The sequence below is a fragment of the Chinchilla lanigera genome, unplaced genomic scaffold (genome assembly GCF_000276665.1).
Source record: "Chinchilla lanigera isolate Chin_1 unplaced genomic scaffold, ChiLan1.0 scaffold00058, whole genome shotgun sequence".
Lineage (NCBI taxonomy): Eukaryota > Metazoa > Chordata > Mammalia > Rodentia > Chinchillidae > Chinchilla > Chinchilla lanigera.
The window spans coordinates 15,213,275-15,237,323 of NW_004955459.1; the positions used below are offsets into that span (position 1 = coordinate 15,213,275).

The 24,049-nt window shown below is 35.3% G+C and overlaps 1 protein-coding gene across 1 annotated transcript in view; it reads right to left on the reverse strand.

Annotated features, from left to right (window-relative positions):
* Positions 1 to 3,639: 3,639 nt before the first annotated feature.
* Positions 3,640 to 24,049, reverse strand: part of Actr3 (ARP3 actin-related protein 3 homolog (yeast)) — a 67,100-nt gene continuing 46,690 nt past the window's right edge. The window contains exons 7-12 of the mRNA XM_005397698.2: positions 23,155 to 23,298; positions 20,531 to 20,704; positions 9,177 to 9,269; positions 8,876 to 9,001; positions 5,666 to 5,749; positions 3,640 to 4,523 (exon numbers count right to left, since the gene is read on the reverse strand). Coding sequence (XP_005397755.1) covers positions 4,428 to 4,523; positions 5,666 to 5,749; positions 8,876 to 9,001; positions 9,177 to 9,269; positions 20,531 to 20,704; positions 23,155 to 23,298 — 717 coding nt within the window. The 3' untranslated portion in view covers positions 3,640 to 4,427. The remainder of the gene's footprint in view (positions 4,524 to 5,665; positions 5,750 to 8,875; positions 9,002 to 9,176; positions 9,270 to 20,530; positions 20,705 to 23,154; positions 23,299 to 24,049) is intronic.

Genomic DNA, 24,049 nt, shown 5'->3' on the forward strand with positions numbered 1-24,049 from the left:
CTTTGATTTAGCATTTTAATGTGTAAGTCACCTAAATGATGGAAAAGATTGTATTTGCTAAATCAAAATACTTTTCTTTCACTTTTCTGATTTGAGACCTTTTAATAGTAAGTACTTCCTCCTAAATCATTTCTATCCTCATTCCTTTTCATTTCTCCTGTCACTAAATTAATACATTCCTTAAGCGGATTTTAATTTTAGCACCCAAGTTTCAAATATATCAGTTCAACTCAGTCATGACATGGAGAACACCTAGGACAACCATAGATTTTAACTTATTTTGTTACAACTCTATCAAGACCATGGAAATTTATAATGACGACCCTAAAAAGGCACATTACACGTACAAAGGATGAACCTTTATGCAATACTGAATTTACCAGCAGAGTTGCAGAAATTTTCAATGAACTTTAAAAATCTTGAGACCATAATGTTAAGTGAAATAAACACAGAAGTTTAAGTATTACATGGTTTCTCTTATGAGAAACCCAAAATACAAATAAAGAGCAAAACAAAAGATAAATAATAGGAAGTAGGGGAGCTTTCTTTCTTTCTAATGAGAGGAGGAAAGTAAGAGTTGGAGTGATGGGAAGGGAAACCCCCTTAAAACTGAAACGTTATGTGCATGTACAAATTCCCCTTAATAAGTGTAATCACTATGTATTATAGCACATACTACTAAAGAACTTTGTAGACCTCCAAGAGATCTAATGCCAAGTATTTACTTAGAGGGTTTGCTGTGAAAGTTACACATTGTAACAACTCTGTTCTTGGCCAGTTGTAGATACCAAGTGCCACTACACTGAAATACAATCTAAAACAAGGGATTTCAACTCAAGTGGAATGTTTCACTCCAAGTGTACATTTGTTTCAGCTGTATTCTAGCTAGTGCTTAGTGCTCAGTGACCTAAGGTCAGTGTCTGGTGACTATGAAAAACAAAAGATTAGAGTAAGGGTCACAGGAGTTAAAACTGGACTGCTAAGAAAAGCAGAAAAATACTGGACTTTGTTACTATTAGATTAGCCCAGTGGGAAGAGGAACAACATTCTTGACTATTCTAAAAATAAGCTTTTATGATACAATCTCAGTAACTTTGCAAATACTCTGCGCACATCTTCAGTGTTATCTGGAAGAAATTTTCTACTTATATAGGTGTATTCTCTAGACTTCTCTGTAGAAATTATGTAAACGTTAAAGAGCACAATGGAGCGGGGAGTGGTGGTGTATGCCTGTAATCCCAACACTTCGGAGGCTGAGGCAGGAAGATCGTTGTGATCAACACCAGCCTGGGCTACAAAGTGAGCTCAAGGCCAGCCTGAACTGCATAGCGAGACTGTCTCAAAAAAAAAAAGGGCGGGGCGGGGGGGGAGACAAAGGCCTATTCTATATTTCACATTATTTTTGAGGCTGTTTGTCGAACTATTTGCAAGAGCAGTTATTATGATCCATTTAAGTAGCTTTGAAAACAAACCAAGAAAATTGTATCAAGAAACTGGAACAGACAACCACCTTCTTCATCCAAGAGAGGGTAATTCAGAAGATGACTACCTGCAACACTTGCCGAGTATTAGTGTTTGAACATTGAGGTGTGAAAACGTGCTTACTTTTTAAAAAGTAGAAAATCAGCATTTATTTTATGACCCAAATGATGAAAGCCCTGCTGATTCCAAAGAAGACACTAGTGACGTATTTATTACAACAAATGAATCAGGGAAAAAGCTAGGTTATAGTCTTACAACTCTCAGAAACTGCAATACAATCCACTATGACACTTCTACTTATAAAATGAGGGCTAGCGAAGTTCAAATTTATCTGAGATTATATAATCCAATATGACCCTTCTATTTTATAAAATAAGACCCAAATAGTTTGCAGAATTTATCCGAGATTATACAAATATATTTTCGGTGTTTTAACAAAAAATGTTGAAGAATCCATGTTCATGCTGCTTGACAATGAATCAGTGGTACAGATTTTAGTTATCTAGGCTGAACTTCTACAAATTTACAACTTTTACTGAAGTTACAGTAAGTTCAAGAATGGTACAGTAACAATAACAGGATGGATATAAAACAACCAAAGTACTGCTTCTACAGTATTACAGCACTCTCTTCTCTCTGAAAGCAGAGCAAAAAGGACATTGAAAAATATATAGAAAGGGACAGGGATTTTGTTTCTCCAAGTACGCCTAAGAGAAAGTTTTCTACCATTTTCATTTTTTGTTTTGCTTCTATTTATGCACAGGGTCTCTTTGTGTAGCTCAGGCTGGCCTCAAATTTGAGGCGATCCTCCTGCCTCAGCCACCCAAGTGTTGGTACAGGTTTGCACCAACACATCCAGCACCTTCATGTTTTCATATCACAAGTTATGAAATCTGTATCTGAAGCACATTTTTCAAGCTTATTCATTCATTACCCAATCATCCCAAGTTGGAAAAAAAAAAAAAAAAAGCATTTTTATGACAATACCAATAGGCAGAAGAGGAAATCTTAACTGCTCAGTGGTGTGTTTGGATCAGAAGATCTTTGAAAAATCCAAGTACAGAGCAGTACATACTCTAAACTATTTGTGTAAAATAAGGAGACTATATTTCTGCATGTCTAGAAAATTATAAGGACAGAAACTACATCCCTAATGATATAATGATGCAACCATGAGACAAGCTAAAAAGAGCAGAAAACCTCTTTTCACTATTCTTTGGCACTACTAGAATGATCTCTTCTTATGGTGCTGGAGACTGAACCCAGGGCCTCACTCATGCATGCTGGGAAAGTGTTCTACCATGGAGGCACATTCCCAAAGCAGTTTCTTACACTGTTCATGAAAACTTTCAAGTAAAAAAACATCTTCAATACTGGTGGATGCTACTGCTACGCTACAACATACATTTTGTCCTTTATTCCTATACCCAAAGAATTAAGATTCACATAAATATTAATAAAATTAAAATATTTAGATTCACTCTAAATAAAAACTGTTTATTCCCCAAATCTGTCTGTAGTAGTAACAAAGAAAAGCACTTCAATGTTCTTGAACTTCTAGATACAAGTATTCTAATCTGTGTTTTATTAATAATGGCATTCTTCACTATTTCGCTTCTTAAATTCTAAAAAAGAATGAAATACCTCTCATTTTACCCTTCGGTAAATAACGGATAGAAATTTTATGTCCACAAGTCGTTTTCCACCATACACACGACGGATTGCAGTAAATACTACTATTTCAACAGAAATAGAAATCCCATCAAATACATAAACACCAAGTACAATTAGACTGCTTAATAAAAAAACATTAGAAAAGGTAATTCAATTTTAATTTATTTTCATCACTCTTTCTTCATGATCCAGATATTTTAAAATGCAAAAAAATTAACTTTCCATGATATGTCAAGGACTGGCACTAAAAAAAAAAATGTTTTTCAGATGGCAAATGAGATATACAAATGAAAATATCAAATGGAGATCCAGTTATCAAAATGAAAGCACTCAACATATTAAAAGTTCACAATTATTTTTACAGAGCACATTAAAAAAGTCAGCTTGCTAACCAACTGTTGTGAATTTTAAAGAACTATTGCAGAAATGTGAAGAAAATAGATTTATTAACTTATAAAGAGATTAAAGAGCCTGAAACAAGTATTAAAAAGAAATTTGTGCCTTTATTAGAATGGTGTTAGGCTTCATATACACCAATTTTGATAATCAAATCTTTTTTTTTTTTAAATAAGAAATGACACTACAGAATTGCAATACTGGTCCAACAGTCTTGTCTTTACTTTCCATTTAAAGCAAGAAACATATGCGAGCACTAGCAGCCATCAGTTAATCCAAGATACTAGCTTCTTAGTTCCAAAAGCACTTGCAAAGAAAACCATTGGTGGGAGATAAGGAGAGGGAAATGGAAGCAATTCATATCATAATAACTGGAATCCCATAAGTGTGGACGCCAAGTCTCATGAGGCTGTTGTTTAAATTTATCCTTTACTTGGTCACTTTTGTTTCCTCAAATACTAGTCTTTCTTTGACCTTTTTTCCTCAAAGTATAAAAAGTATGAAATATAAACAAGCTCTTGCACTGCACACTTAGAAGTGTACAATTCAAGCATTATAGAGCTATCTACATACTGATAAATCCCATCAAATCTTGGATAATTCAACAATATACAAAATATCAGGGCACAGAAAGAACTAAAACCCACTTCTTTTTGTCACACATAAGATTCAAATATTCAATCTAAAGAAAAAAATCATTTTGGCTCTCTTTTACATCTCCATGTTGATATGCTTATTAAAATATTCCTGTATACTCATGTTTGGTCTTACTATTTCAAGTCAGGTTTTAAACCTCAAAACCCTAGCCATCCAGACAAAACAGGATATCAGAAAGATTATCTCTTCTCCACCTCCCTAACCCCATAACCCCAATTTTACGACATGACTCCAAACACTGGATTGTGACGGCAAATGCTAGGTCCAATTTCTTCATAATCCTTTTTGGTGTGGCATACTTGGTAGAACTCAGGCTGAAAATAAAAATATACGTACTTATAAAGATCAAAAAGCTACCAGCTTTCAATATAGTTATTTAAAACAGGTACTTTAAAGTGAGTATTAACTCTGCAATGTTCATTAGTCCAGTTACACTACTTGAACAAAGCTTAGCAATCCTAGAAACAATGACTTAATGATTAATAAATCCATATGAAAACTGACAAGGGACACTTAACTCATGTCCCATTCTCTCAATGCCTGTTCCTGTTAGGGTTCTGAAATTTTGAATGAAAAGTTGATTCTCAAATGCCTACTCTGTTCTGCTGAGGCTTTCCCCTACCGCATGAACCAGTAACATAAAGAAGAAACATTACTCTAAAATACAGATGAGATACTGCCAGCCATGGTATAAAAATCAGTGCATCACCCTGCCTTTGTCACTAGAGGTAATGGATAAACTACTCCATGTTCTGTGTTACATCATTTTCAAAGGGCAAAACCACAAACTCAAGCAGCTATATGGCACAACTGACGATGACTAAAAACTCAGAGTAAATTTTATCTCCCATTTATAGTTTTAAATCCAAAACTTATATGTTGTATACAACCATATGTTGTATATAACTCCAAACTATATGTTGTATAGTCATTCAACAATTCAGGTAAAAGTTCCTTCATTTTAATATTGTACATATTACCAGGACAAAGCACTACTACTTATTAGCCTAATAAGTAGCTGTAAGGATGTTTTGATTTGGGGACAGTATTCTGAAAACATTCTCTTTATTCAATTTACAACATCACGCCTTGGGCAGTAAAATATAACTTTTACTTTAATGCTTACAATATTTGCAAAGGAAAAACAATGATCTGGTGACTGTATTACACAGGATTAAAGTCATTTTCCTCAAAGATACATTTTAAATTACAGTATAAAACGCTCACTCTAAAATAATGTCTAGTAAGCTTTACAGAAATGTTAAATTGAAACAACTTCCAGTTTTGAAAATACTACGTACTTATGTCATCAATTAGTAAAGTTTCCTATGCTATATTTAGATAAAACTTAAAGGAATTTTTTCTGTTCCTTAAGTATCGTTGGATTCTTCTATCTAATAATAAAATAACAATTTACAAGTAATAATAACAATTTACAAGACTTTATTGCACTCACCGTGGAAGCCAGCATTGATCCTCCAAACCAAACTGCGTATCGCTGCATATGATGTGTGATAACTTGTACATCAATTGGTTTTGGCTGAAAAGTGACACAGTGAAGTCATTTCAACAGTAAATACAAATTAACAATTTCTGTATCATTTAACTTTAAATATGCACATCCAAGAATAACAATACTAAATTCAAGTGACATCTTATAAACTAGAATCAACTGAGATTCATTATCTAAAGAGCAGTATTGGGGCTGGGGATTTAGCTCAGCGGCAAAGCGCCTGCCTGGCAAGTGCAAGATCGTGAGTTCGGTTCCCGGTACCGGAGAAAAACCAAAAAAAAAAAAAACAGCAGTATTAAAAACACTGACAAAGAGCTAGGGATGAAAACAGGACAGACTGGACAAAGGAAATAACAGTATACATTTTTTATAGTTGTTTCCAACACGAAATTATGTATTTTATAAAGACTAAAAGAAAGGAGTTCTGCGGCTCCTAACATAAATGGTAACAGTCTAAAAAGAAGGGAATGCTAATTACTGTTACACATTTCATTCAAGTACCAAATTATTACTTTGTCCCATAATTATTTGTCAATTAAAAATTAAATTTAAAAAATAAAACTAAATACAACTTTAAAAGGAAGAGACATTCACAGGATAAAACAAAGTCAGAAGAAATTGATTTTATTTTTTAAAAAAAATAACAATATTCAAGTGAGGGAAAGACCAACCCAAGTAACTTATGAACACAGTATATTGATTTTACCCTCAGGCTGAAGATAAAAACTAAGCAAAGATTAAACTCTAGCTAGAGGGACAATGTTTCATAGCGGTATGGATTACCAATCCTAAAACTATAGACCAGGAACAGTGGCATACGCTTCTACTCCTAGCAACTCAAGAGACTGAGGCAGGAAGATTACAAGCCCAAGCCCTCCCTGAATTACAGAGTAAGGCCCTGCCTCAAGGAATTTTTTTAAAAAGACATTATTTTTATTTACATATATACTTTATTTATTTATATATAAAAAAATAAATATATATGACAGAAGCAATATATATACAAATATATATATAATATAGAGGCGAAGTATTTCATTGTCATTGGAAAGATCTTGCAAATATAGAAAGAATGAATCCACTGGTGTTCTAGAACTGATAGACACACACCTTGACCACTGAGAAGACCTAAATGGGATAAAGCAGTAGAAATGAGTATACCTAGTGTCCAAAGTTTTTAACAACATTCTCTACTAAAACAAGAGTATACTGGGAAAAGCTTAGGCATGGCAGTGTGTGTGTGTGCGTGTGCGCACACGTACACACGTGTGTGTACACGGATGGATGGACACAATGACACATAATTTCAAGGCTAGAAAAGACAAAGAACAAGATGAGTCTGAAACATCCTGCTGTGCCAAAAAGGAAAAAGGTTCAAAAAGACAGGGAGGGCTGCATGAAAAGACACTAGAAGCCATTCAAATAGCTGCTAGTGGCCAAAACAGAAAAACTGAAAATCAAAGCTAAAGATACTATGATTTAACAATAGTATTAGTGATATAGCCACAAAATGAGGAATTGGGAGTTCATACTGGCAGAAAGGGAGAAACTCTTCTTTACAATCAAATGAGAATAAAAAACCAGAAGAAATGAGAGAATTTGCAAATACATGTGGCAACTACCTCCATAATGACTATTTTAGAAAAGAACTGCAATAGACATTAAAACCAGTGGTGCAAAGTTTGATGAGAAACAGGATAGTGACATAGTCTCAAAGTGTCTACCCAAAAGATCCTTATTAATAACTACAGACTGGAGAAAGCAGGAAGATACAACATTAACCAAAAGCTCAAAGACAGTTCATATAATGGGTCCACTGACACAATGCCACTAAAATGATACAATATCACTTTGGCAGTATTACTGTCAAAAAGTGCATAAACTAAACCTAATCACAGTAAAACATCAGACAAAGCCAAAGTGAGGAACATTCTACAAAATAAATAGCTTATATTCTTCAAGAATGTTGAAGTTATAAAAGACAACAAATACTGAATAAATGAGAAGCATAATAATTAAATGAAATGTAATCTTTCATTGGATCCTAGAGAAGAAAAAAATTTGTTTTCCTCTCACTACAAAAGGACATTACTAAAATAACTAGAGAAATCTGCCTCAAATAAAACTTGCTATACTACGTTCACATAATCATATGATTTCCAGTACAGAGAATCTAAAACCCTGTTTGTAAAACTCATCAACCTTTTCTACAGATAGGCAGACAAATGGACAGGTATAGTATGTGGGTAGGTTAGTAGGCAGTTGGTTGGGAGGGGGATGCAAAAACAAAAGAAACACTTTAGAAACCTACTACACGAGCAGACTGCCTGAATGTGAAGTCAGGCCATTACGCTGACAAAGCTCAAAACATACACTTTTTCCTATACCCCGAGCAACAGGTTTACTTAAGATAATCCTAATTTTAGCTGCTGAAAATAGTCAGTTTTCATGTACTTTTTCAACAAAAGGTAAATACCAATATACTTTATTTTTAAGTAAATTTTAGTGATTGTGCTACTTTCAGATGAAGCCCTCATTCTTGGTAATCTTCCAAGTGAAAGAGTCTCATTTAGCAACTAAATACCCTGAATTATTATGTTGCTTCAATATTTAACAAGGATGACACACAAAAAAATTACTACGTATCTGTCTTATAGAATGCAGGTATTTGAGAATTTAAAATTAATTTTTTGAAGTGTCCTCCAGTTCCAAGATATATAGAAGTTATTCTGTAGAATCACCATTTGTTTACACACAAGCCTTTTATGCAGCAACAGTCTATGAAAGCAAACCTGACCACTCAAAACATCTATCTACTGTGTTTTGTTTTCCTTCTACAACAGTATTTAAATCTGGTGGATCCATAATGAATTTTGTTGCTGAAGTATACAAGAAAATCTCCCAAATAAATTATCTCTGAAAGAGATTCTTTAGAAACTACTTTTCTTCATAGCTATCTCTACAAATACTTTTTCTGAAATGCAGATAGTATTTCCTAATAAGCAAATGGCCCAGAATATCACAGACATGAATCTATAGCATTAACCATTTTCCACTAGAATATCCAATAAGTTCCTCTTATTTTACTATGAGCAAAAGTTAGCTAACACTGACAATCCCCACAATTTCCCAGGAATAACTGAAAAAACCAACCTTCAATCTACCGCCACTCAATTCCTCACTTAATTTCAGCCTGGCATCTACAGTTCTTTTCAGATCTCTTTGCAAGCGGCGTCCGAAATCCCTGAACATAGTTGAACCTCCAGAGAGGACAATATTCTGTATTAGTGGAGAAAAATAAATATGACTTATTTAAAAAGAAAGGAAAAATTTAGAGATAAACAGGACTAAAATTCAACTATATTCTTTTTACATGATGTGTTTAATATTCAACAATGGATAAAGAATTTTAAAAACTATGACTCAGAATAACAATTTTTCCGTAAATACTCACCTTGTAGAGAGGACGTCTGACGTCAATAGGACAATTCTGAATTACTTCATCTACAACTTCTGAAATAGGTTGTGTAAAGTCTGGATTAGCAAACTGAAAAACAAGTAAAGTTGGATATATGAGCATGATCAGATTACAACTGACTTAAATATATCCCAACAATAAAAAGAAAGTTTCCAGCTCAAAACAAAGACTTTTAGAAAGTATAAATTCTGAGGGCCAGGGATATAGCTCACCAGCAGAGTGCCTGGCTGGCAAGCCCAAGGTCCTTAGTTTGATTCCCAGTACCAGAAAAAAAAAAAAAAAAAAAAAGGTATAAATTCTGGTATCCAACACGTTCAAGTTAAAGATACTAAAAATAAAAATTTCAGAAGAAACTCAAAACACTGATGCTATATGTTGTTTTGTAAGTACAGGAACAGCAAACATGTAAAGCCATAAACATACTATGAAACAGCAAAATCTATGTAAATAGGAACTCTCATATACTGCTAAAAGAATACATATCAATGGAACCACTTTGAAAAGCAATTTGCCAAGATCTAAAAAAATCTTAAATGCACATACTAGTAAGTGCACTTTAGACCAAACCCTGAAGAAATCCACACTACTGCATAAACAGCAGGGTGTGAGGAAGGCATCCTGGACAACCTCCTGGCCTTGGCCCCACAGTAGCTCTGCCTAGGTCCCTGGATTCGCTGTAGGAGAGCCAGTTCTTCAGCCCAAAGTACAGCTGATTCACACAGGCTACTGGGTCTCAGGTTTTGTCTCTGTAGTGCTCAAGTGCTGAGTGAGTTTCCTCAAACCCCTCAACAGACATTAACTTTCATAAATCACTGGAATGAGAAAAAAAAAAATCACTGCAGACTTGCTTATAAAAATAAAAACTGGTAAGTCTCCATCAATAGAGGATAAAATACATAAATATTGCAGACTCTCTCTTCATTACCCACACTCTGTATTTTACAATTTACCAAACTGCTAAAATTCATTGCTAATCTCCAAATTAACACATCAGATGGCTTTGTAATCACTTATATACATGCATGTTTAGAATAGTAAGTTGGAGTCTACTGATGTGCACATCTCCAGCTGAGGTTGAAGGAAGTGACACTTTGCCTTCTTGTTTCAGTTCTCATACTATAAACAACTGTTCCTTTCATAGCCCATTTAGTATGACACTTCTGTTTTTCTTGGTGATTTTGTTGTCGAAAATGGATCTCAAGCATGGTTCTTAGGAGCAGTAGTGTTACGAAGTGCAAGGAAGCTCTGATATTAACCTTACAGAAAAAATACCATTTAGACAGCCTTGCTCAGAAATGAGTTACAGTGCTACTGGCTGTTAAGACTGATGCTAATGAGACAACAATATATATTTAATAAGGTGCTTTTAAACAGACTTATAGGAACCTGACCCTGTATTTCCCCTATGAGTATTTGTTCAGTATCCACAAATTTATGCTGTTCCAGGAATTTTATGAAACATCTACTCTGGAAAAAAAGAATCAACTCTATATTCATATGATGTGCTACAGTAAAAATAAATCTATTTTCAAATAGCTAATACTAAAAGCACAACTCAATATATGGTGGTAAGTACATGTGTACCAAATAGTAGACTTTTTGAATTTCACAGCCTAGTTAGGTATGTAAGTAGGTTTGAGATGGAAAGTTGTCTGACAATAAAATCACTACGAAATGGAAATGGACCTTAAACATTTTTTAAAAAATTTAGAAGGACAACATTAATATATACAAAAAGTTGAACACAGAGGTATATACTTATAGTTCTAGCTACTTTAGAGGCTGAGACAGCAGGATTACAAGTTGAAGATTTGTCCAGGAAAGAGAGCTCCCATCTTAAAAAAAAAAAACACAAAAACAAAAACAAACCCACCACAGGTGGTGGCTCACGCCTATAATCCCAATACTGAGGCAGGAGGATCATTATGAGTTTGAGTCCAGCCTTGGCTACAAAGTGAGTTCAAGGCCACCCTGAAGTGCATGGTGAAACCCTGTCTCAAAAAGACAAAAAAAAAATCCTTTGTACAACAAGGAGAGAAATAATTTGGGATGGCTAGTAATTAGGTACAGAGAAATAATTAGGAAAGGTTTTATTTCTTTCTGACCATTTATTTTTACATATTGTACATGCCTATACTTATCCTAAACATCAAGTTTTCAAAGTAGTCATTTATAAATATGTAAGTGTGTTATACATATTGCTGGAATTTTGATATTAAAGTAGGTCTTTATAATTGAAAAGGAAATTCTAGTGAAATTTTTCCTAGCTCAAAAAAGCGGTCAAAACCTAGCTCTAATTCAAAAAGAATTAAGTAACTTTAGTGAAGTAAGTAAAGTCTGTGTATCTCGATTTTTCATTTTTAGAGTTAGATTTTGCAAAGGGGAGAGACAGTATTCCTTTGTTTATTAGACTATTCAAAAGCTGTACTAATATATACATCAGTTTTTAAGTTTAAAGAGGAGAATGCATGATGAAAGGAGATTTAATGTTACTAAGGCCAAGGATAATGACACGTAATCTCTTAGATACAGTAAAACATCACTAACAAAGACTGCTGACCTTTATTACCTCCCAAAAAAAGAAAGTGGCAATCACAGTCTATCTGTCTGAAGTACACTGAAGAGTGCATACAAGGAATTCCAAGAGAGATACACAGTAGATATAGAAATAGGGCTCATGCTGGAGCTTGAGAGATGAGCATACAGGTTAGGATATTATCTGTTGAAGGGTAGCCCACACAGTATTATGGGAGGAAAGGAGAGGCTATAGCTCAACCTGGCTGGCTATAATGTCATGTAAAGATAAGCTCAACAGGGGCGTTGAGAGCATGGCTTAGTAATTATGTGGAAGGAGCACCAGAATGAAAATTGTACTTTTCATGATTACATTCCTGACTTAAACAACTTTTCCTGACTTTAGACTCTGAATCTCTAAGGAGTTTTATGTTCTCAAAAACACTGCTTAAATGGGTATATACTGGGGGCTGGGAATATAGCTCAGCAGCACAAGTGCCTGCCTGGCAAGAGCAAGATCCTGAGTTCAACTCCTGGTACCAAGAAAGGGGGTGCGGGGTATATACTAATACTGTAACCTGGGAAAGTAACATTTGGATTAACAATTTTAAAAAGATACAAATTCCTCAAAATCTGTACAGAGAACATTAACAGTTTAAAAGAAAATATTTTCTGCAGTATTCCTTTAAATAAAAGTATTAACTTTCAAATTAAGAACTGGTAAATTTCCTATATTGTCCCATCTGGCCATTCTTCTCACGATTTACCTAAAACAGTGAGACAGACACATACGTATAACATTAACCTTTTCATAATTCTTTCTCTACCTTAAGATAGTTTACCTGCCATACATAAGCAAGTAAAGGCAGCAATAGGGCACTTGTTTTTCTGCAATATCCCTGAGTCCTTTTCATGGTAATTTTTTTTTAATTAGGAATGCATGAGAGAAAATGTTGTAGAATCTTTATATATTCACATACCCTGGGTTCACCCACAGAAATTCTGGTGTAGGAAGAAATGAAGTATGACTTGAGCACATCTTTGGAAAGGGTCAGGGACTACAGTGCTGTAGAACCCCAGAGGAGAATCAACAGGATAATATGTGATAAAACAGCAAGCTACAAATATTTCTTAAGTAAATGAACAGTAAAAAATAACAGCAAACCAATCTGTAATAAATTATTAAAGATTTTATTCAATGGTTTATTAGGCTCAGTCTAGGGCCCCTAGTAATGTTTTTAGGCTTTTGCTACCACTTTCACCAAAGAGATGAGCCCTACTTCTAACTACTCCCTAATCAGGTCTTAAGTCTCTACTGTTGAGAATATCAGAAGAGGCTGTTAATGAGTATCTTTTCTCTAAAAAAAACTACACTAGCAAACATACTCCAATACACAGTCTGAATCTTTTCTGTATCTACAAATGTATTTCACAAATGTTAGGATGGCTTTAAATTTTTACTTCCTTAAAAATAATCAAAACAGCAAAACCACTCATCCTAAAAAGTTCTTTTTAGTATTTGTAAACTCAGTTCAAAACTAAATTTTTAGTTTATTATATTTATATTCAGTGTCCAAGTCCTGCACAATTCAGGTGCTAAAACTTTCATATACCCCAAATTAGAACACATGCACACTTATGCAGGCATGCACGTATGCATGTGTACACACACAACACACACCCTCTTCAGATGACAAAGGAACTAGAATACAGAACTATCTAGAATTACAGGAAAAAAATCTTTTCCCCTGAGCAGTGACTCGTTCATACAATACAAAACAAACAAACAGAAAACAAGCCTGCTCTCAGCAAAGTGAACTAAACACACACATCTAATTTACTTTCTGAAATTCTTCTAAAGTGCTTGCTTCGGTAGCACATATACTAAAACTCTTCTAAAAACACTAGTTAAGGAAAAAATTTAAAATTACAGAGAAAACAGCAAAAAAAGGTAGTAAGCTGGACTCTATGAAACACATCAACAGAACCTTGTTCACCAAATCAAATCAGTGAACCAAAAATCAGTGATATAAAACAAGAGCTATACTGTTTCATATCATAAATCCCTCTCCCGAAGAACTAACTATTCCTACTGGCTCAGAAAATGAAGTTGAAGGAAGTAGAGCAAAGACTGGTTGAAACTTTCTCTGAGCGGCCGGGTGCCCAGAGCTTCTCCTAACAAGAACAGTAACTGCTCCTCCTCATTTGAAGCAAAATGGTTAATCTATTCCTTACAGGCAGTAGAACAGTTTCCATACACAGAGCAAAAACTACTGGAAGTGCAAGGGCAGGGTGTGGTATTAAGTGGGGCTTACTGCTGATACACACAGACTCAACCTGTTCCTCTTCGACTGCCAACCTTTTCCCTCTACCTAAAAGCCTTCTCTGAGAATCTGAACAGACTTAAACACACACGTAAGAGATTATCCTAAAGAAAAGGCTCATGTCAACAAGCACCATCCTCAAAGTTTTCAGTTACGTCTGTGGTGTCCCCTTAAGTAAAATGTAGAAATAAGTATCGTGAAAAATACAGCCATTCAAAAAGAGAAAGAGCAACTTGAAAGACACTACACAAGAAAGAAAACTTCAAAACACAACCTGCTGTGGCTTAGATGTGAAGAGCGCCCTCAGAGTATCGTGTTTAGAAGGTGACTAGATCATGGTGGTACTACCCTCATCAAGGGACTCAGACATTGTTAAGTTCAGAAGTCAAATGTGCTATTAAGAGGCGGCACCTGGTTGGATGTGGGTCACCAGGAACATAACCTGGAAGGGTGTTTCCTGTCCAGGGTTCCTCACCCCTCATGCTACTTCCCAGTTATCACGAGTTGAGAAGCTTGCCTAAATCATGCCCTTCCTATGATGTTATTTCTGCCATGGAGCCACCCAGCATGGCGTGAACCCACCAGAAACTACAAACCAAGGAAACTTTTCCTTCTGTAAGGAAGTTGGGTGTTGAGTATTATGTCTCAGTAATACTCAGTGTTGAGTATTATGTCTCTGGGTGTTGAGTATTATGTCTCAGCAACAGTAAAATAGCTAATACAAAACCTATGCTTGGCCAGCAACTGCAGCACACATCCATAAAAATCAGCTACTTGGGAGGCGGAGGCAGGAAGACTGCCAAGTTTGAAACTAGCCTGGACAAATCAGTAAGATCCTGTTTCAATTAAACAAAAATGAAATTCAAAAGGCTAGGGAAGTAGCTCAGTGGTAGAGCTCTTTATTTGGAAGCCCCTGGGCTCAATCTCATGTACTGCAAAACAATAACAAATACACTGTAATATCCCAAGAGAGCCAGAAGATATGCAACCATGAAACAGTACAAAGTAACATTAAAAAAATATTCAAAAGCAGAAGTTGGGAAAGATCTTGAGAATTTAAAATATTGCCAGAAATTAAAAGAAAACAAATGCAAGGTTCAGTAGGTAAAGCTGAAAACATCAGCTACAAATCCGACAAAAAGAAAAAGAAAATGAAGATCATAAAACTAGAATGCTAGCAGACAGTAGAATTCTTACAAGCATCAGCAGAGGAAAGAAACAGGTCCTATTCACAGAAATCAATTATTATAATTTTAAGTTACAATAAAAAGGAATTAAGCCAAGGCTTCAAATTACAAAAAATGATTTCTGATACAGAATTCTATAACCAACCTATCAAACAAGTGTAAAGACAAAATGAGTACATTTCAGACACATAAGGTATCTTAAAATTTTCATCTCTCGTGCACCTTTATTAGGAACTTTATTGACAGATGATACGCACAAAAAAAGGGAACAGTAAGAATGAAAAAGGCACAGCACATAGGAAAAAAGGATCCAATAAGGGAATCACCACAACAGTGATGAAGAAATAGGGGTGCTCAGCACCAATCACAAAAGGAAGCAGGTTCAAATTGGGACTTGTCATACATTCTAGAAATTTAAACCAATGAAAACTACGCATCTCAGTACTCTGAGAAGAGATTTATATAAGTAGTGCAGAGTTTGGAGGTAAGTTAACAGTAACTATTTTAACACTAAGCAGATAACTATTAACATCTATGGAAAACAAAAAGATTCCATACCTAACTACACAGCTAACTCATAGCTGAGCCATACAGCTCATATCAAAATCTGGTCCTAAAAATGTAAGACAAATTTTGACCTAATTCATGTTATAATGTAACTAGTGGTACGAAAAGGAAATGGAAAGGTATTATGTATGCTCGGGAAACGAGAGAAAAAGCAGCTTTTTTATGGCTAGAATGCCAAAAATTGGGGAAAAATCTAAAGCTGCAATACAAACAAGCAATTCATATAGTATGGAGGTAGTCACCAAAAGACTCTCAACCATGAAATAAGTGACTATCTCTAGAATATATAAGGAAACATGCAGGTCATTACTAGCTTTTAGAATTTGGAGAACTATGACTTTTAAACAATGAAATGACATACACATACATAACTGATTTCTAAAGTCAACTTAGAAAAAGAGAAAGCAGATCCAGAAGTGGAGGCACATGCCTATAACCCCAGCACACAGGAGGTTGAGGCAGGAGAAAAATCTACAAATTCGAGGCCAGTCTGGGCTATATAGTGAGTCATTCAACACCAGTTTCAAGTATAAAGTGAGACCCTACCTCAAAAAAACAAACACAAACACACACACACACATACACACACACACACAAAATAGATTTCCCATAGAAGAAATTACTTATATGGTAAATAAAGCTATGGAGAGTAAAAGGTTTTATAAAATTTTCAAAACTTCTGATGAAAAATTTGTGTCAAACAATCCAATACCTGTATCTTGTACTCTTTGAATAATTAAAGGTAAAAATATGCAATGTATGAGTCAGTGTTATGCTGTTACCTAGTTTACAACTTTTGTGTTTTTTGCCTTTAAAATTTCTTTTTAATTTTAAAAATTGTGTCAAACAGGTTACTTAATCTGGAAACAATACATAAACATTAGCAACTAATACGAAGTATGAGCAACAAGATAATTTTCACTAAGCCAACTATCCTGTTCCTAGCAATGTAACACAACCAAAATGCACTTCATTTATGTAACTAAAGTTTCAAGTTTTTAAAGAAGGCCAATCAAATTCTTCCTGCTTTAAAGCTTAAGTATCTCCCACTTTCCATGTCGCTGTCTTTATCCTGTAGTCCTATTCATCTAAGACTCAGGACCTTCTGAAATCCTCTAATTCCTGCGCCCAAGTTCGAGTCTTACCATCTTTCTCACATACTTCAACTACAACATAGTTAATGTTCCTTAACTCTGATGACCTTCAATCCACTTCTGCTTCCACCATTCACATATATAGTGCACAGTCCCACTGGGAAATCTGTCTTAATTTCCAGTCATATACAGTTCTCTCTCCATCCTTTTCAAATCCCACTAAAACGCAAGGTGAATTAAAATGAAAAATAACCATCTGAGGACAAAAGAGCCAAGAAAAAGAAAAATGAACAAAAAATTTCAATGCTATTTGGAGGACAAAAAAGGGAATTACCTTAAATGCTATCAGACGGGCATACGGGTGAGAAAAAACATCAATTCACCCTGTAGAACTCCCCAAAGCCCAGGACTTGAAGGTACAAGAAACCACACAAGTAAAACGGGGCTTAAAGAAGAGGAAAAAAACAAACCTATTAAAACTCTATATGAAATGAGATTCTCAGGTTTCCTCTACATCTTGATTACCAGACAGTTAATTCCAATTTCGATGAATCCATGAAAATAACAGATGAATGAATAAACAAAACAAAGTAAATGAAGAAACAAAGAACAAGAACACTACCTGCCTCAAAAGTGAAAAGCAGTTAAAGGTGTAATACTATAAATACTACAACACTGCTGGTGCACCTAGTAACAATAATCTAACATTAAGGGCAGGCTGAGGGAATAAAAAGAATCTGGAGATGATTATTAAGGTTTACCTAGTAATCTAACATTAAGGGCAAGTGAGTCTAGAATCTGGAGATGATTACTGACTAAGAGAAAACACAAAGTAAAGAACTGGTGGAGCCAGGCATGGTGGCACACTCCTGTAATCCCAACACTAGGGAGGCTGAGGCAGAGATCATTACAAGTTTGAGACCAGCCTGGGCTACAAAGTGAGCTCAAAGCCAGCCTGAACTGCACAGTGAGACCCTGTCTCAAAAAGACAAGGTGGCAAAAAAAAAAAAAAAAGAAGAACTGGTAGATGCTCTACAGAACACAAAGCAGGTAGAAGGTGACAAGCTTAAAATATTTTTGCTTTCAGCTTGTCAAAGTTATTTATGTTTCCAACTATTTATATATCCTTCCAATTTTTATTAAGAAAGTGTGTCATCTAAAACTTTAAAACTCCACTACATTAATGTGACTAGAATTACTTATCCTGCTAGTATTCACTTTTTTGTTACCAATTTATAATTACGTATATATATGCCAATCCATCATGATCCCTGCCTGCATCTTGCAGTACCTCTTAAGTAACTTTGCCTTCTAGAGTCACTCTTTCCTCTACAGCATGTACTACTTTAACCTCTGCCTTGGTAAAACCTTTTCTTCCTTTCCCACACTGCCTACGAGCCTAAAAGTTCTGGGTACCTAATCTCATTACTGTGGGTAAAGAATGAGTACTTTACCAATACGCACCCCATAGTAACTCTCAATTCCCCTGAAGAGTAATTACAAAAGTTATTCTCTGGGGCCCGGATACAGCTCAGCGGCAAGTACCTGCCTGGCAAGAGCAAGGTCCTGAGTTCAATTCCTGGTACCAAAAAAGAAAGTTATTCTCTGGAAGTCCTCAATTTTATGCCTAATTCCTTTTCACAACACATCACCTTGATTCCAATTCATGAAAAAATAAAACTACTGCCAGACATGGTGCAATCTCAGCCCTCATCAGGCTGAGGCAGGAGGATCACACCACAAGGTCAAGGCCAAAGTGGGGCTACACAGTGAGATTCTCTCTCAAAAAACAAAAACAAAACCCTATGAATTAGGAGCATAAACTTCCACAACTACCTATTCCTGTGCCCATCCCAGTTCATTTTACCATATCCACGTTAATTCTTTAACTCTTGTCATTAGAGTATACCCCTCTTAAAAACTGAAACTGTCTGCAGCCTTGCTATTGAACATTTTCTAATTAGCCATCTTCCAGAACGCCCACATTCCTGATTCCCAAGCCTTTCCTCTCACTGATGCAAACACGCTGCCTCTATCATACCATGTCACTGGAATTGCTCCTCCAGGACCACCCAAAACCCAGATGCTCAAAGCCCGTGAGTATTCCACAGAGGTCCAGTAATATTACTTCACTGCAGTCAATGACACTATTAAATCTCCCTCTCTAAAACATTCACTTTTCTCAACTTTATGACCACCATCTTCTCTGTAATCACCAGGATTTTTTGCAGATTCTTCTTTCTGACTCTAAACAAAGCGCTGTGTTCCTTAGGGCCCACTTCTCGGCCTTCTTCCTATGTACTGGCTTTTCCCCTAGCCAGTCTCCTCATTTGCACCATACGTGCTGATGACTCCACACTTATCCTCACTCTAGGACACTCACTCCAGACCAAATGTTTGTTTTCGGCCTCTCTAAAGATACATACAATGAACTCATCTGCTCACCTATTCCTCCTCTTCAGTATTCCTAATTGCACTGGATGGCACATCTTGTTGCTCAAGTTACAAACATCAGAATCATCACAGCTTCTTCATGTTCTTAACTCTTCTCATATCTATACAACTGCAAATGACCTGTTCCAACGAAATTCACACCTCTGATCTAATGCACCTAATCTATCCAGTGCTGCCAGGGTAACCTAATACCACCCATAAATCTGTGTCACTTTCATGCTGAAGATTTCCCTATTAAATACAGAATCCAGCTGACTCCTTTGCACAGTGTATTTGTCCCTGATGGCACAGTGCACAAATATATAGCTGGGTGCATCACCAATCAGTCCTTGCCTCCTTATTATCTAGCTCTGTCCTCTCCCAGGCTTCTGCTCAGCTATCTCCTCTACCAGAAATAAACTCCCTTAACACACATGCCTGACAAATAGCCATTCAACTGTTCCATTTTACTGAATTCAAAACTGTTATTTCATCTGAGAAGTGTCCCAGAGTCTGGTACTCCAGACTACACCAACTTAAATACTTCATCTTGTCTTTGAGCTCAGTGAGATTAAATAACTTTCATCTTTGAATACCTAATGCTGAAACTGAGAGCTTGAAAATCATGTACACTTAATATTTGTTAAATAAATAAGGAACATTAAAAATAACTATCCTTAAATACGCATGGTAGGCATGTAATGACTGTAACTCTATTAATAAAGTTCAGTTTATGATGCTAGAAGCATTTTTATTACCAAAAGCATATATTTTATTAATTTAACAGCCTTTATGTTGCTAAGAGCTCACCAAGTAGCCTATTTTGTTATTAAATATTGTAATATAGTCCACTAAAGATTCTCTATAATGGTCATTTTAGCAGGGGGTGGGATGCTTCCTAAAGCCTTCCCCAAATTTTCAAATGATTGTAAATTTTAAGGACTCCTCTTTCGATGCTTTTCCATGACCCTCCCCCCACAGGCCACTAAGAGAGACAGAAGTTTCATTTTTTCAAGGAAACATAAACTATGTTAACAGTTTAGCCTCAGAAGCAAATTTTCAATTAAAAAAAATGTGACTCTCCATGGTATTCTAGGGTATAAAGGTTCGTGAGATTCTCTTTGAGTATCTTTTAGTTGAGTTTTTGGTGAATGTTTCAGAGAAATTTCAGAGAAACACCCAAAACAAAACAGAATAAAAGAAAAAATTACCTCTGGATGAAAAAAGATTTCAGGTCCCAAGAATCTCTCATAACCAACATCAATGGAAAATTCTTTCTTTGAGATGGCATTGATTCCAGTATACTGTTTAATCCACTTTGATCCATCTGTGTCGTACTTGTTAAATTCTTTCACTAAATCTGGGCATACATAGCTATAGCGCTCCTTTAAAAAGCAAACAAAAAAACAATGTTTATTGTAATTTTTTTCTTGTTTTAAAGAAGGCAGAAAAAGATAACAGTGTATTATCAGTAAAAAGGAATCACATGAAAATTTATCTCCATAAAATAAAATCAAAAAATTAAGATTGAAGAAATTTTTGTATTAGGATATTATATGTAAAATACAAGTAAACAATCTAACTACACACAATTTCTGATTTCATCCGACAAACAGATTTGAAAAACTAAAGAATCAATCTCTACTACTATTATTTTCTGAAAATACTCAACATTTTCAACTCAAGTTGCTCAACATTTTTAACTTTTTCAATAATGAATCTTATGTTCTAGAAAGGAAAACCATGAACACACACAACTGAAAAGAATAAGGAATAACGGATACAGCCACACAAACTCATTATATATCCTTACTACCTCTCTAGAACAAAACTGATTCTGGTCTAAATAAAGAAGTCTTAAAAAAACACTAAAAATATGAACTATTTTGCAAGACTGAATTATTACATACTTGGTTACATGTCCTAAGTTCCTATCACAAATGTAATTCAAGAATATAACATCAAAAAAAAAAAAGAGAATATAACATCTTCCTTGCAAAGTATGCACTCCTAACACGCCTCATATATGTTTTTCAGAAAAATGTACTGTGAAGGTTAATCTTAGCTGTCAACTTGACTAGATTTGGGAACATCCAGAGAACTGGTAAACCATTATTTCCTTTTATCCGTCTGTGAAGGTGTTTCCAGAGAAGACTGGCATGCCAATCAAGTAGACTGAGTGGGAAAGACACACCCTAAATGTGGAGGTACCATCTACTCAGTGGCTAGCACATATACTGTATTACCAAAAGGGAGAGAAAGGCAATTTTCCCTTCCCTCTTCTGCAGTGGGAACAATCTTCTTCCCTTGTTGCTGAACATCAGAACTCCAGCTGTGTCTATATTCTATTGGTTCTCTCTCTGGGGAATACCCAGTAATACACACACATTTCCCATAATTTTATATATGAAGTGCTCTTTCCAAGACAGAGGCAAATATTGATAATGGAAAGACATAAAGGAAAGCAACACTAGAAAAAGGAAGACAGGGGCGGGGAGATAGCTCAGCAGCACAGGGCCTGCCTGGCAAGTGCAAGGTCCTGAGCTCAATTCCCGGTACCCAAAAAAAAGAAAAAAGAAAAAGAAAGATAATTTCTTTTCTCCCAACCTTGGAAATAGGATTATCATGAAAATCACATTTCTTAGATGATATTCAGATGGAGCATTAGCCTTTCCTGAAATAGATTTAATTCCCCAAAAGTTATTTTCTTGCTTGTCTTGCTTCCTTCCCTCTCTTCTCCTCTTCTCTTTTCTCTTCCTCCCTCCCTTTCTCTTTCTTTTCTTGAAACAGAGCCTTGCTGTGCAGTGCATGCTAGCCTTGAACTCACAGCAATCATCCCGCCTCAGCCTCCCGAGTGCTGCAACAACAGGTGCTACCATGCTGGGCTGTTTTGATTTAATGTTATAAATTACCCAAAAGAGTTAGAAGAATAGTGTTCATATTAATTTTTTACACATTTAATTTTCTGTTTACCAACTTGGGTTTAATTTCTCTATTATCTAGGAAGTGACTATTTCATCTTCATTCCTAAACTTTAAAGAGAAGGAAAACCCTACAAATACACAAAGAGAGACATACAAATGGGACTATTTTTACAAGGGCAGTTTTGCTTTTATATATTCAAAACATGTAAGGGACTCACTGAAACTTCTCAGTTGTTTTCCAGCGATAAATTTGGAAAGCAATGCTAAGTATCATGGTATGCATAAAACATTGATATGAGTTATGTGGCACAAAACAAAAAAATCTTATAAGCTGTCACATTTTTTCTTCTATGTCCATATCACCTGACCCACACATTATCTCTACACTGTAGCTCTCAATGACTCAATGACATCAAAATAATGTTAATAACTGAAAACTGTTAAAATGCAGAATCTACTGAATAAAATGCAAAGACTCTAGAGTAAAATAATCATTTACTTTTAGTAACAGGAATAATCACAAAAATGCTGTATTAAAAATTATTTGTTAAAACATCCTCTGTTAGAGTCAGGCAAGGTGGCACATGCCTGTAATCCCAGCACTTGGGCAGCTGGGGCGGAAAAACTGCCATGAGTTCAAAGTTAGCCTGGGCTACACAGAGACCTTGTCTCAAAAAAATACAAAACATCCTTGTATTAGTCCTCTCAAATGTGAAATATGCAAAGAATATGCAAAAGTCTGATAACTGTCAATAATTTTCTTTCAAGAAATACAGAAAAAAATAAACATAATTAGGGTAGTTATAAATGGCTGAGAAACTTTTCAAGTATTATTCTTCAATTAATATATTCCAAATTAATGTTTTACCTGTGATTTTTAATAGAATTACAATTCTATCATTAGTGTTTACCTTTACTGCCTTGGCAGTTTCCAAGGATTGTTCTGGAGGGATTCCTACTTCTCGGTCTCTCAACAGTTGCTGAATAAAATATGTTATATCTCGTCCTGCAATTGGAATATGCTTAATACAGCTGCCAATCACATAGCCTTCAGCCTAGAAGAGGTAGAAAAGTGTCAAATTTACTTTCAGTGCTTTGAAAATTATAATCTAAAAGACCAGCTTCTCAAGTTGGTATATACGCATTTTCAAAAAGCCCTTTACTGCAGAATTCTTCATCTCTATTCCTCAACTGCATTTCCTCACTCTGTATCTCTATGTATCACAGAATTTATAATATTGTATAGGAATTACGAAAAAAGCTGCCAACTCAGACATAGTCTTCCAGTGACAGCAGTTTATAAAATGACTAAAATTAATCAACACAGAAATAGTAAATTTCAGAAGATAAACAAATGATTTCAACAGCAGACTTTATAAAAGATAGAGTATTATTTTTACATCTTATAATTTCAGTAAAAAAATTTAGGTTGTTTTGTAAAAATATTGATGATTAACCAGAAAGATGGCCTCTGTTTTCCTAATGTAATACAAAATTCACAAGCCTGAGGCATTTCACACATGATCATGATGCCAAATTAATTAAATCCTAATGGAACAGATGCATAAATTTACTATCCTCAGTCAAAAGTAAAACAACATAACAAAATTAAATTTCAGTAAGAAAGAATATTAGGGACATCTTCATCTGGCCACAACAGAACATTAGGGATCAGATTTGTCTTCTCAACCCCATGAGAAAACTGAACAAATTAGGGGCTGGGGATTTAGCTCAGCGGCAAAAGCGCCTGCCTGGCAAGCGCAAGGTCGTGAGTTCGGTTCCTGGTACCGGAGAAAAACCAAAAAA